General features: G+C 37.1%; 1 protein-coding gene across 2 annotated transcripts in view; it reads left to right on the top strand.

Annotated features, from left to right (window-relative positions):
• Elp3 (elongator acetyltransferase complex subunit 3) overlaps window positions 1-15321 on the top strand; it is a 78143-nt gene that overhangs the window by 37250 nt on the left and 25572 nt on the right. For both annotated transcript variants that reach the window (XM_015499433.2, XM_048801516.1), the window contains exons 11-12: window positions 12431-12521; window positions 14515-14580. In XM_015499433.2, coding sequence (XP_015354919.1) covers window positions 12431-12521; window positions 14515-14580 — 157 coding nt within the window. The remainder of the gene's footprint in view (window positions 1-12430; window positions 12522-14514; window positions 14581-15321) is intronic.

The following is a 15321-nucleotide window of genomic DNA, read 5'->3' as shown; positions in this document are numbered from 1 at the left end:
CACAGCCAGCCCCTGAGCACCAAATCATGTCATGGGTAATGTGGAACTGTGAAAGCTAAGAACAGGCTACTTAAGGAAAGAAAAGTTATCAGCTACTTAAGGAAAATTATTAAGAGTACAAATAAAATAATGGATTCTCTTAATGGGTCAAAGTATATTTACACTGTACTTTTGGTACAGCATATTGATTTCTCAAAATTTGTAAATCAGTAGCCTAATTCTAGGTTCTAAATTGCCTGTGTGATCTCTTATTTTTAGAAATATAACAGGAAAATATTCAGGAGATAGTACATAGAAAAGTTGGCTATTAAGATCACCTATATTGTCTTTTCCTTTCTTTTTAGCCCTTCTGAAAAAATTCAGTAAGAAAGACATTAGATGGGCCCAAGCAACGTAGGTGTCCACATGTTGGGGGGATCTTTGAGGGGGGGGTGTGGTGCCTCAAGCAGAGCAGGCAGTGGCGTGGAGCAAGCTAATGGAGTGTGTATGGTGCACGGGGCTTTCACTCCCCAGAGAGCCAGTCGGTACAATGTCATAGTGGAGCAGGGTATGGGGGATGTCTCTGGTGGGGAGAGCAGTACAAAGAAGAGGGGATAGCCACAAAAGATTGGTTACTTAGGGGAGTTGATCAAATGAGTAGATATATTAAGGATGATAGGTGCTCAATTTTTTGAGGGGGGTAGGGGCGGATACCAGTGATTGAACTCAAGGGGCACCACCTAGCCATATCCCCAGCCCTATTTTGTATTTTATTTAGAGACAGGGTCTCACTGAATTTCTTAGCACCTTGCTAAATTGCTGAAGCTGGCTTTGAACTCACAATCCTCCTGCCTCGGCCTCCCAAGCTATTGGGATTACAGGAGTGCACTACCACACCCAGCCTAGATAGATGTTCAATTTTTTTATCTGAGAAAGCAGTTACACATGTGAAAAAGAAGAAAATTCAAGTGAATGTTGTGATTTTGGAAAGAAGCTACAGGTGTGAACTCATGGTTCTCAACATATAAGTAGATACAAATGTAACAAATAACAATAAATACAGTGTGTGTCCAAGGTGGGTTTACAGCAGTGAGCATGCCAGTTTCCAGATCTTGGTTTATAAATATCCTGCTCAGTTAAAAGGAGCTAGAGCTCCTTGGAGAAATGGCTGATTGCAGCCCTTGGGCAAGGAAAGTACAAGATGAACCTAGAACCTTTTACGCCAGGAAGTAAAGAAGTGTTCAAAGAGTGATGAGGAAGCCAACTTGAGGGCTCCCATTGGCCAAATTTGAACAGCAAAATAAGCATTGATATTAACAGATTACAACCAACTAAATAAAATAAGAATTCACGAGTCCATAGTGATGTACCTAATGAAATCAATGATTTCTAAGTGTGAATCAAGAACATAATATCAACAGTCAATCTTAAGTATAAGCAGATTCCATATTTGCATATTTGCCTACTTGGTGATAAAATCTGTGACTCAAAATCAATACTTGCAGTTCTTTGGCCACAAATTATTCTCAGACATGAAGAGCAGTGAAAAAATTGAGTCACCCCCAAACATGTTCTCAGCCAAGGTCAAACAAGGCAATGCTCTGTCTTCCTTTTCTAGTTCTCACACTGTGATCTGGTGTTCCTTTTATAGTTTTACTTAGTGCTACATTTTTAAAAATTTCGTCCAGTTTATTAGGGATTTGCTCTTTAAAACAGCCCCCAAACAGAGTTAAAGTCCTGTCTATTGCTCCTGAATGCAGAAAGACGGTGCTCTGCCTTATGGAGAGGAAAACTTGGTCCAGAGCTGCTGGCCATGAGTTCAGTAAATATAAAGCCACAATATATGATATTCAGTCACAGTATACATTTAAATAAAGTGCCTTGAAAGACATAGAGCAAGATTATGTATTAACGAATGACAGACATATTGTGGCCAAAGGCTCACAGGAATCCAACGCTCTATTTTCCATAGCATCAGTGACTCAGGGTTTTCTTCTTTGGTGTTGGTGGTAACTTTGAAGAACATAATTACCTACCAATTACTTTCTGCCTACTAACCTGATGAGAATTGAGTGTACACACAATATATTAAAAACAAAGTGGAAAGAATAACTTGACAGCTGATCACAGTGAACATTATCAGAAATTGTGTAAAGCACAGTCATGTGCCACCTGCTAGGACAGGTGGAGAACACAGTGTCACCTCTGTGTTCTTCAGTCAGAAGTCCATCCCTGCATTTAATCAGGAGGCAGCACTGACAACCCAAATGGAGGAATATTCTAAAAAATAACTGGCCTGTCATTTTGAAAGTATTACAATCAGGGCATTTGGTTCCATTTTGGAGACTAAAGAAACTTGACAGTTACAATACAGCAATACAATACAGTCTTCTGAACTGGGTGCTTTTGCTGTAAAGAACTTTTTTGAAATCCTGAAGAAACTCAAATGGAGTCAAAGATTTAGACAGTAGGGAAGAATCAATGTTAATGTCCTGATTGAGATGGTTGTTTTGTCGCTTTGTAATAGAATATCCTTGTAGGAAATGCTTAAAGTATTCTGAGAGTGTTGGTACATGTCATTCACCACTTACTTTCAAATAGTTCAGGAAAATAGTTACTTGCATTTTTTTCTGTGACTTTGAAATTTTCTTTTTCAAAAAAGTTGTTTCCGAAGAAGGAAACAAAGATGCAATAAATAGCATTAGTAGAGACAAAAGAAAAAGGTCATTGATGTTTAACTGACGTGTATTACCAGAGAAGAGTGAGAACACTTCGTGACAGCAGCTTTCACAGAATAGACATCCAGAGAACCAGTCTTTCCCAGTGTGGCTGGCGTGGATCACAGGAGAGAGTGTGCTCTTTCCCTCTAAAGTTTTCAGCTTGAAATTTCTCACTGCTACAACCAGCAAGTCAAGAGTAACAGAGACATAAAAGCTTATTTTTACAGACACTGTGAAATATTACTAGAGTCATTATCCTGGCCCACCCATGATTGAGAAAACAAGGATTCAGAGGAACAAAGGCAGCAGATCTCAGCTAAAACATCTGAGGGAGGTGCTGCCAGGTGTACCCAGACGTGAGGTTGATCCACAGATACAGGGGTGAGCTGAAGGAGGTGGTGTACCTGAAGGAGGGTGGTGCAGCAAGAGGTAGTGTGAAGTCTTTTTAAAAGTGTGAAGTTAGTAATGTCCTGGGCGGGTCTGGTTTGAAGAGAGTGATGACTAACAGCAAGTGTGCTGGCCAGTCCTGCAGTCCAGCTGTGAGGGTTGGATTTTCACACTTTGGGCTGACCAGCGACTTAACTTTAAAGGTGACCCTTTGCTAGAATGTTTAGTACAAAGACAAAAAAATCTTTATAGTGCTGTCCAATTTATTTTTTATATTTTTGATGCTCTTAATATAACTTATATTTATTGTTACACAAGTTTACATTAGAATTCATTGGGTTGTTTTTTTTTTTTTAGTGTAGTTTACTGTAGACTGTTATTCAATAGAGCATTTGCTTTTTGGCAGCATGAGAAGAATTCCTTCAAATATATTATTTGATGTTTTGCATTGGATATTGCTGAACTGTTAAAGGTGCTATCTAGGAATTCATATTTATTATATTCTGAGATATATATATATAATTTACTTTGTATATATAGTTGGCCTTTCATATGGGGAAACAATTATCTGTAATGAACACGTATAGAATTTTTTTCTTGACATTTTCCCCAAATGATACTGAATAACAGCTATCTACATAGACATTATATTAGGCATCAGAACCATCTGGAGATGATTCAAAGTCTACATGAGGTTATACATCTGTATATCACAGCATTTGATATGAGGGACTTGAGCATCTGCAAATTGGACTATCTATGGGGAATCCTGAAACCAGTCCCTCACAGAAAATGAGGGATGACTACACTACATTAAAAAATGATTCACGTTTAACTTATACTCTGACTTGCTTTTTGCTCAGTAATCACTGAAAATTTAGACTAGGCTTGTGCAGTGCCAAGGTAGCCTGAAGATCTCATTTACTAGTGAATGCCTAGAGCCAAGTGTTTCTGCTGTGTACTACTGTCAGGTGACCTCCATACATTTCTTATTTAATCGTGTCCTCTTATACTTTATTTCCAACAGTTTATAATATACTACTAATATCCAGAATTTATATTTTCTTCCTCCCTTCTGGTCATATGGATAAATATATATATATTTATATATTTATTCTAAAAAACTACTTCAATATATGTGTTAACGACAAGCTCATGTTATTTTTCCAAAAATTTTCTTGTATGATTAGGATGCATCTTATTACATGGCAGTACATTTTATATGCTGGCAAATATGCTATTTGTGTTTTTGCATTCTAGTTCTTATTAAAGATATGTTAAGTGATATAAACCAGGTACAGAAAGGCAGATACTGCATGATATCCCTCATTTTTGAGATCTAAAATAGCTAACATTACAGAAACACAGAATAGAACAGTGGCTTCCAGAATCTGGGGAGTCTGGGGGCAAGGAATAGAAAGAAATTGGTACAAAATTAGGAGGAATAAGTTCTGGTGTTTTATTGCACAGTGGGAAATAATAGTTTTTAAAAAAACTATTTTAAGATTATAGGAAGAGAGGTTTTGAATGTTTTCATCACAAAGAAATAATAAATGTTTGAGGGGGTGGATATGCTAAATTACCCTGATTTGATCTTTTCATGATGTATGCATGTATCAAAACATTACATTGTACCCCATGTATATGTACAGTTTTTATCAATTAAAATATTCTGAAATGCAAAAAAAGATTTAGAATAATTTTCATGGTTATAATTTTAAAGACAGCATAATAGTCTGTCATTTACATTTTTCTCATCCAGTAAATATTCCCATTGTTAGACATTTAGGTTTCTTCTGGGTTTTGTTACCTAACCCAGGTTCAGAGACTGATCCGATAGCAAAACTAATGCCCATTTGAGAGACAATGTTAGGGAGAAAGAAAGGCTTTATTCCTTTATTCAGTGGCCAGAGAATGGAGAAGAGGGAGCTTTGCTCACAAATCATCTTCTCAATTCCACGGGGTTGAGGGGCTACAACGGAGGATAAGAATAAGGAAGGAGAGGGACAGGCCAGTAAAGGGAAGGGGTACTCATGTATTTACTGGGAGCAAGTGAAGATCCCCCAGGAACTTGGCTCTTGTTGTTCCTTTTGTGGTCTGGTGTTTCTGCTCATGATAGTATAGGTGTCTTTGGTCTCAAGGGGACCAGGGAAGACCAGGCAAATCTAGGTCTAGTTAACCATATATTATAGTTTTGGACATGACACATCTTAAATGATCAATGTGTCTATGTGCAGTCCTGAGTAGACAAAAGTTAAGGCAATAAAGGAAACAGACTCAACATGGAGGCCAAGATCCACACCTTTCCCTCCCTTTTAGTCACCCGTGGAAAACCTGGAGGCCCAAGTGAAGAGTCAGTGTTTTCCTCAAAAGCGGTTTTCAGGATCCCAAAGAGTAACCTAGGCAACTGTTAGTCATCTTAATCCACCCATCAGAGGTGAGAGAGAGAGTAGAGCTAGTGGGAGACTAATAATGCACCCTCCAGCTATGTGGCCTCCAGAAGTAGAGATTTTTTTAAAGTCCATTAAGAGCAAATGAAGCTAGAGGGTTTAGTTAGGTTTTTTTTTTCCCCCTCAATATCTGTTTCTTTACTTTTGCAAAAGTTATTATCCTAGCTTCCACTAAAATTTATGTGCATGCAACTTTTTACTGCTGTACTTACAATACTATCATCTATGAGAATTCCTACTGGGGAAGGATCTAAGCATCTTTTTTCTTTTTAAATAATTTTCTGCGGCTGGGGATGTGGCTCAAGCGGTAACACGCTCGCTTGGCATGCGTGGGGCGCTGGGTTCGATCCTCAGCACCACCTAAAAGAAAATAAAGATGTTGTGTCCGCCGAAAACTGAAAAATAAGTATTAAAAAAAAATCCCCTCTGCCTGTCTGTCTGTCTGTCTCTATCTCTCCCTCTCTCCCCTCTCTCTCTCCCTCTCTCTTAAAAAAATAATAATGATTTTCTAATACAAGCAAAGTATAAGTAAATATGAATTTTTGCTATGTGTATTGACAAAATTGGTAAGATTTTCCAAAGAGTTTATACCAATTTAGAGTAAATAGTTAATGGTTTTATCACATCCTCTACAACGGATCCCTATATTTTTAATTTTATTTAATTAATGGTGTTAATGTATTTTCCTAGTATGAGCAAGGATTAACTTTTTTTTACCTTGTAAAAGTTGTATTGCTTCTTCTACCAGTTGATTCTATTGAATTTGCCAGTCGTAGAGTTTGGATCATAAAAATGGTGTTTTTTATGGAGATAGCTCATAAAAGTTCATAATGCTGCCCCTCATTTTGAATTCTCTCCTCTCACCTGGAAACTGGGAAATCAAAAGGCCACATCCACATTTATATAGTACTATTAGCACTTAAGAACAATTGGATGTCTGTGTTCTAGTGAAACAGTGTCATATCTGTTTAAAAACCTTCTATTTCATTTCAAATTTTTTAAAATTTGCACTTGGACATAGTGAGAATTTGTTGTGTCTGAACACCTAGAAAGAAACTTGTACCAAGATCTGGAGGGTGAATTTTGAAATACTAATAACAAGGAAAGAGTTAATGGACACTGAAAGCTAACATGCAGAGGAGTGGTGGAGGCTGAGATCAGCAGAGTCAGGTCCTTCTGACTGGGGAGGGGAATTGTTTTTCAGGCAGTGTCTAAAGGAACCAAGGACAGGAAGATGATCAAGTGAGAATGTAATGTTATTTCTCTCATTTGTTTACTGTATTTTCTAATAGATTACTTGATGCTTTTAATTGGTTATTTTCCACAGCATGCCTGTCTCTCCTTCCTCTCACTTTTTAATTTCGTGACAAGTGAGTCAATGACATCTTTCTGGGTATTTTTATGAAGCAGCATCCTTATAGGAGATTCTATATTCTAGCTCCCAAGGGTGCATTCAGTGATTAAGTGTAAAAATTCGTCCAGGCACATGATAGAGCCACATTAAACTGCTGCTACCCACAGGCTGTTCGACAGCTGTCTGCCTTGATATGATATTTAAATCACTGTGAGGCATTAGAATAGGAATACCAATTTGCAACCAAAACATGCCAGAAAAGTGAGAAACTTCAGACAAAAACAGCTCTAGACATCACTTTGAAGGGTTTGTGATAAGCAAATTGCAAATATCAGCACCTCCAAGCTGGAGATGTTACCCATAGGATTAGAAAAAGAATATTCTCATATGTAATCTCTCAAAGCCAAGAAAGCAAAACTAGATTGAATTAAATCGAGAAACCCAAAACTAATTTTAACTCCTACCTAGATGGGTATAGTAATTTCAAATGGTGAGTAATCTCGCATTGGGTTTGAATTCCTGGATGATTGTAACAGTGTCTGAGTATATGGTCTGGATTGCTTCACGTGGTATTTTGCATGTAGAAGATGCTCAGCCTATGTAGAATTGTTTTCCCTTGGTTTCAATGAAAAAAGACTTTTTCACTAAAATGGCAATTGCCACATTTCTGTTCTTAATAAGGAAAACTTCCATCTGGTATACTCTAGGCATGTCACTGCCAAAGACCATTAAAGACATTTTTCATTTTTGTAGTGACAAGCATAAATTTAAGGACATAAATGAACTGTCAGCATCATTGTAAATCCCTCTGTCACCAGGTCCTCTATGGTCATCAGGGCCAGCCTCAAGAACATGTGCCCTGTGCAGTTTTGTGGGTCTTGCACTTGGCTTAATGCTGTACCATCACCATCTTGGAATTAATCAGGGGCCATGTATTCTCATTTTGTACTGTCCCACAAGTTATGTAGCAGTCTGCTGGGTACCAACACTCTCTTATAAAGAGAGTTTACTTATCTTGAATTTTTTTGTGCCATTTATTAATGTGATACTGGGAATCAAACCCAGGGTCTCATACATGCTAAGCAAGTGCTCTACCAGTGAGCTACATCCCAGCCCTAATGTCTTTTTAAAAAACACTAGTTTGTTGTTAAAATATATTTGACTTTGTATACAACCAGAGATATGAAAAATTGTGCTCTGTGTAATAAGAATTGTAATGCATTCTGCTGTCATATATAAATAAAAAAGGAAAAAAAATATAAATATATATATATTTGTCAAGTCCATTTTCTCTTGCCTTCCCATTGCCTGTGGAAGCAGTGCCACAGAGGTGGCTGACACTGTGTTCCTGGCTTCTGACACAGCCAGAGGTAAAGCAAAAGTGCAGAGATGAAGCTGGAGGTCTTGGAAGATTGGTTACATTGAACAGATAAGTTACTTGATTTATCATATCAGTAAATGTGCTGAAGATAATGAGAGACTTCTTTCTCACTATCTGAAGGGATTTCTGAACATTAAAAGTGGAAGACTGAAAAGATCCCTGAGGTGCTAATTTAGCATTGGAATTATCAGTATGATCCTGCAGATTTTCAAATTTATATATATGTAGTAGTTACATATATATTTATGTGTGTGCATATAAATGTGGATACACATACACAAATGTCTTAGTTTGTATAGCGACAGGATCTAGAGGCAGTGGCAGAACACTGGCTCATTATAAGGCCATCCTTGGTTGCATCACCTCGTGGTGTAGAGAGCAATGGCAGGAGTATGTGTGGGAACATCTGGAACCAGATGGGGTCAGGTTTGCTCATTCTGATATTCCTCCTGGGAGAACTACCATCCAAGGGCACACCCCAATGACCTTAACTTCCACAAGGCCCCACCTCTTTAAGGTTCTGCCACTTCCCAGTTCCACTCCCCAGACCTAGCCTCCAGTCACAGTGGAAACTTGTGGCACATTCAAGCCGTATCCAAACCACAGCGCATGGAGAATTCCCTTATACTTTCAATGTCTACAGGATCTGTTAGTGATGCCCCCTCTTTCATTCTGATAGTCGTTTCTGCCCTCCTCTTTTCCCATCAGTTACTCTAGCTAGATGTTGATTTATTTGATTGATCTTCTCAAAGAGCCAGCTTTCAGTTTTGTTTGTTTTCTCTATTGATTTCCTGTTGGAATTTCATTGATTTCTGCTCTAATTTTAGTTATTTCTGTTCCTATGCTTACTTTGAATTTAATGTGCTCTTTATCTCATTTCCTAAGGTGGAAACAGATTTTTTTTCCCTTCTTTTCAATGCTTAAATTTTTCCTCTAAACACTGATTTTATTGCCCTTATTCTTTGCTCCTATTTTTGTTTTCCATTCCTTTTCTGCCTTTTATGGTTTTAATTGATCTTTTTATGCAATTTCATCATTTCTTCTTTCTTACTATATCAGTTGTACTTCTTTTTTTTTACTTTATTTAGTAGTTGCGTTAGAATATGTCTTGTGAAACAGATCAATTAGCAATGAATTCCCTCAATTTTTGTTTGAGGAAGTCTTTACTTCTCTTTTACCCCCTTTTTCCCCACCTGTGGTGTTGGGGATTTAACCCAGGCCTTGTGCATGTGAGGCAAGCACTCTACCAACTGAGCTATATCCCCAGCCCCACTTTTATCCTTTTGAAGGATGATGTCATGCAAAACAGGATTCTAAGTTGATGGTTTTTAAATATTTTGCTCCACTCTATACTTGATTGCATGGTTTCTAAAGAGAAGTTAGATATAATTCTTGTTCCTTGGTAGGTAGTGTTTTTCCCCTCTGGCTTCTTTCAGGACATTTTCATTAAATTCAATTTTCTGTAGGTTGAAAGTGGCAAGCCTACATGTAGGTTTTGGAGAATTTGTCCTGTTTAGTGTTCTCTGAGCTTCCTGGATCTGTAGTTCAATGTCTGACATTAATTTGGAGAAATTATTTTATTATTGTTCAAATATTTCCCCTGTTCTTTTCTCTATTCTCACAGTGCACATAAGTACATCTTTTGTAGTTGTTTCACAGTCTTTGGATTTTCTTTCTTTCTTTCTTTCTTTCTTTCTTTTCAGTTTTTGATGTTTCTGTTGATATATTCTTTGGCTCAAAGATTTTTTTTTTCCCTCAACCCTATCCACTACTCATAATCCCATGAAATGTATTCTTCATTTGTTACAGTATTTTGGATCTCTTAACATTTTATTTTTAGTTCTTTATTTGGATTTCCATCTTTCTACTTACATTCCCCTGTTCTTAACATGCCATCTTCATGTGCCTTCAAGAAAAAAATGTGTGTTAAGTGGGCTTCTTTGAGGCATGAGTTATAGTGCTATGATAACAAGTTCATGTTATTGAGTCAGCTGTGTGCCAGATAGGTGCCTTTAACAGAGGCACACGTAAAACAAAGTTAAGTCCTGGTCAGTTGAAGACAGCATTGAGGGGCACACAGGAACCCAGCCCTTGCATTCCCCAGGAGCAGTGCTTCAGGGTCATCTAGTCAGTGTTCATAGCAGGTTTAACACCTCACTACCATGAATAGCAAGACACAAATGTGTAGTTGCCATTGATTTATCAGGTTAATTTCACACCACTATAATAACAAACATTTGAAAATTTACTCCAGGCTACAGATGTTTCTTGTGTTCTGTGTTTATTTACATGATGTATAGTTTCTATGTTTAATATATTCATATAAACTATTTAAGGGTGAAAAAGGACATGTAGAGGACTTTAACTTTGGCATATATAATATGAAACAGCAAAATATTTAAAGCAATATATATTTACTTATATATATAAACATATATATATATATATATATTCCTTGCTAAAACATACTTTTTACCTTAATAGCTTTCATTCAGTTTCATCTGATTACTAACTTTAAAATATATTTGATTTTAAGGAATTATATTTCCGAAAATAGAAAGTTATTTCACTAAAACCTATATGTCAACCACATATACTATTATATCACTCTACTATAAAACTTGATCACTCGTGTGTGTGCATGCGTGTGTGTGTGTGTGTGTGTGTGTAATATCACTCTCACTTTGAACCCCCGTTCCTCTTTGTCTTTATAGTGTTTTATGAAAACTCTGCTGGCTTCCAGAGCCTAATAAACTTAATTGTGTATAGCTCATTGTGCAAATTGATTGGCTTTTGATACTTGTGAGTAAGGAATATCTTATTAGAATCAAGTAGATAAATTAGCTAATTGTATTTAACATACGAAGACAGGTGAAAATTGAGACTATTCAAAAGCAACATGAGAATAGAAGATAATTGACTATTCTTTCATCTTTCTTCTGATCAACCAAATATTAGACAAAACAAATTTGAGGTTTGTCTTTGAATAGAAAGCAGATGTGCTAAGCATATTCTTCAATTTGGGTTTTTTTGTTTATTTTTATTTTTTAAAAATCTTAGATACTGTATCTTTATATACTGATTTTTTTGTTGTTGTTTATTTTTTTTTGTTTTCTCCAGGGGTATATTGGGATGACTAAAATGAAACTTATGATTTCAGTTTTTGATTGACATCTCCTTAATACCTGGCATTTTATACCAATGCCAGGAATTAAATTTTATCTCTTCTCATCTTTAGGCAATATGATATTCTTCTAATGCATCACTTCTAATTTCGATTTTTGTGAAATGAGGTGAAAAAATATTCTTTGAGACCAATTATTACTGGGCTTTTGAGCTTCCTGGTTACTTTTGTCATTCAGTTACTATGTGGGAAAGTGTAAGCTATAAAGCAGTGCATTAATAGAAGTTGCTATTTCTCCTCATTAAACAAATTGAAGTTTATTTTTTAAAAAAAATATTTCTTGTTTTATTTAGTACAAATGTCTCTTCAGCCAAAAATCTGTACTAATGGTTATTAGGCTTTTGGGCTTGGTTTTGTACTTTGTGATATTATAAAATGATTTCTATCAGATGTCTCTCACAGAAAACCAAGAAGTTGATGAAAACTGGTTTTATGGATGGAAAACTGAGGTACAGGGCAGCTCTGATTCTACTTCTTGATTTTGATATTCAGCCTGTTTTCTTGTCTGTTTCTAATTTCATTTGAAATTAGAAGTGACTCATTAGAAGAACAGCATATTGCCTAAAGATGAGAAGAGATAAAATTTAATTCCTAGCATTGGTATAAAGTGCCAGGCATCAAGGAGATGTCAATCAAAAACTGAAATTGTGAGTTCCATTTTAGTCGCCCCAACACCCTCCTGGAGGAAAAAAAAAAAATCAGTATATAAAAGATACAGTGTCTAAGATTTTAAAAAAGCAAAAAAACCAAGGGGCTGGGGCTGTGGGTCAGTGGTAGAGTGCTTATAATATAATACCATATATAAATAAATAAAGGTCCATTAAAAACTAATAAAATATTTTAAAACAAAACAAATTGAAGAATAAGCAAATAGGGTTTTTGCTTCTTTTCTTTGCTTTTTTTTTTTAATACCCCTGTCTTACTGTGATGGAAAAGGATTCATATTTTGCTACAGCTGATGTTTTTCTCCTGCAGAGATATTCCCATGCCCTTGGTCAGCTCAGGAGTGGAGCATGGCAACCTGAGGGAGCTGGCGTTTGCGAGAATGAAGGACCTTGGAATACAGGTGAGAGTGATTTGGCTGTCAGTCCATCACTGTTGAGGAAAAAGGAACCTCACAGGCAAACGCTCTGTGACAGTCCTCTTACAGACTGCTCCTACCAGGCAGGTTAGGACACCTGCATGCACTGAAGGTGTTCTGTGTAACCTGGGAGCGGAAGCACACAGCAGTGAAGGCTGCACTCTGTCCATCATCTCCTCTGCCTTCCTCTGTAGGCTTTTCAGTTGAATGGTTGTTTTTCCTACCTGCTTTGATTGCCAACTATGTGTTCAACTCCTGCTTTCAAAAACATTTTTCTTCTAAAGTATTAGGTGTTCAGGCTGTAGAAGAATAAGATGTGGTTCCCCAAAAGAAATTTGAAGAAACAAGGATTATGTGTAGGAAATAATTACCAAACAGTGCTGTTGCCCCACATAACCTGCTCCTTCACCCCATCCATGTTTATTTAAGTCACTTATTATTTTACAAATGTTTACTAATCACCTCCTCTCTGCTGGCGCTGGCAGAACAGAGGAATTTGTAACTTAACAGTCTCTCTCCTTGTAGTTGGTTCTTAAGTCAGAGGAAGGTTTGAAATTCAGTGCCCTAGATACTTCTTAGAGCTGCTGAAGAGAGGACAGGAGTGGGTCTACCCAAGGCACTGGTGGCTGGTTCTGTCTTCAGAGATTTGGATTCAGTGGGTGGGGATGTGGCACAGGCATCCACTGCACTATGTACCTGGCTCTCATGCACAGTTCAAGCCTAGACCATGCTTTGAGAAACTCTGTTCCAAGAATTTCACATTGTGGACTTGCCTAAGATAGTTTGTATTTTCTCTCAAATAATTATTAAGAAAAATTTTCCGGGGCTGGGGATGTGGCTCAAGCGGTAGCGTGCTCGCCTGGCATGCGTGCGGCCCAGGTTCGATCCTCAGCACCACATACAAACAAAGATGTTGTGTCCGCCGAAAACTAAAAAATAAATATTAAAATTCTTTAAAAAAAAGAAAAGAAAATTTTTCCGAAGATTTTGTGCCCAAAGAAAGTCTGTAAACAACATTGGCTTATTCTACAAAAAAAAAAAATAATAATAATAATTTTAAGTTCTAGAAAAGAAGTAAATGCATTTAGAGTGATTAAACAAGATTGTGTGCCTACTCTTGTTCTTCAGCCGTCCTTGTTCTACATCTCTGGCTTCTAAGAGTACCGCTGCTGAGGGCACTGCAGGGCCTGGTGACTGACAATGTCCTTGTCCGTTCCTCTTCTTTAACCCTTCCTGCCTCGCTAGCTCATTAAGTAGACTGAGATTGAGTCTGAAGACTAGTATTCAATCAGAGTCAAAGATGCCTAGTACCCATAGGCAACGACTTTCCCAGAAAGTAAGCACAGACTATCTCTGCCTTTAAAAAAAAGCATGCAAGAAAGCAATAGCAGTGTTCATCGAGAACATGTAACTATAACACATCCACATACAAGCTGCCGTACAGGAGTACATATTGAGTAGATCAGTAATTACAGGGAGTGATAACCTGTTTGCTGTGCAGTCTGCATCAACAGAATATTATCTTGGCTGTTTCCTGGGGTTTCCTTCCTAACTGGAAGGAGCTTTGTTTTTTGAAAACTAAATAATGAACTCTTATTTCTTCATGGAATTTCACACGTCACAGTCCTTCAGAAATATATTAATACAATAGGTTGTAGTTGGTTCTTAAGTCAGAGGAACATAATAGTTATATCCCTTGAGCAAAATTAAAGTCTAAATTTAGTTTAAAAGTAAAACAATACAAATTCATAAATTTGTCATTCCGGTTTCCTCCATTCTCAAATTTATTAAAGATGGGCCTTTTTAAGTTCAGTTACTTTATCTCAGTGTAAATTGTATCCAAACGTAATTTTCAGCCCAGGGTTTGGCTTAAATAAGAGAAGTTTAAATAAACAATGAATTAGTTGTGAATTTAATTTCTCTAATTTCTCCTCCAATCTCTGCCTGATTTTTTTTATTTTTGTTTTTGTTTTTGCAGTGTCGAGATGTGAGAACCAGAGAGGTTGGAATCCAAGAAATTCATCACAAAGTACGGCCCTATCAGGTCAGTTTATGTCTTTGCCGAGCCTGGACCCCCACCGTCTTACAGAGAGTACCAAGTCCTAAAAGTCAATGAATAACTCAGAGCAGAAAATAACTGAAGATTAGATACAGATGTCAAGCTAGGAAAGCCAAATATGAAGGTAACTGAATTATAGAAGAGCCAGGATAGGAAAAACAAGACTGCATCTTATTCTAGATCACTACTGTCTATCAGAATTTACTTGCAGTACAGGGAATGTTCTGTGATCTGAGTTGTCCAATATGGTAGCCACTAGTCAAATGTGACTTTTGAGCACTTGAAATGCAGTTAGTACAAATAAGGAACTGAAGGTTTAGTTTTATTGAATTAATTCAAATGTAGATAGCCACACATCTGTAGTGGCTACCTTCTGGTAGAGCTTATCAACTCTTGCCCATTGGGGAATAAGCAAATGAATAGATGCTGTACCTATATCCAAACGTGTAGATTTATGGGTATATGCATATCATTACATATTGCTCATTTTTATGCAAAGTACCAGAGCCATTTGTACAATGAGTTGAAGAGTCATAACTCTTTATAGATTCCCACCACAACACTTGCCGTAAAAGCTTCTGCCCAGTGATTGAACTTTCTTTAATATAATTGTTCCATAACTAGGTACGATTTAAGAGCTCTGTGAGATGTCATACTTTCTTAAACCTCATCACAATACAAGGGATCACCCCCATCCCCTGCAACAGGTTCTAGTGGAGGAAGTAA

This window comes from Marmota marmota, unplaced genomic scaffold (assembly GCF_001458135.2).
Source record: "Marmota marmota marmota unplaced genomic scaffold, marMar, whole genome shotgun sequence".
In the NCBI taxonomy this organism is placed as follows: domain Eukaryota; kingdom Metazoa; phylum Chordata; class Mammalia; order Rodentia; family Sciuridae; genus Marmota; species Marmota marmota.
This window is presented reverse-complemented; position numbering and strand designations above follow the sequence as displayed.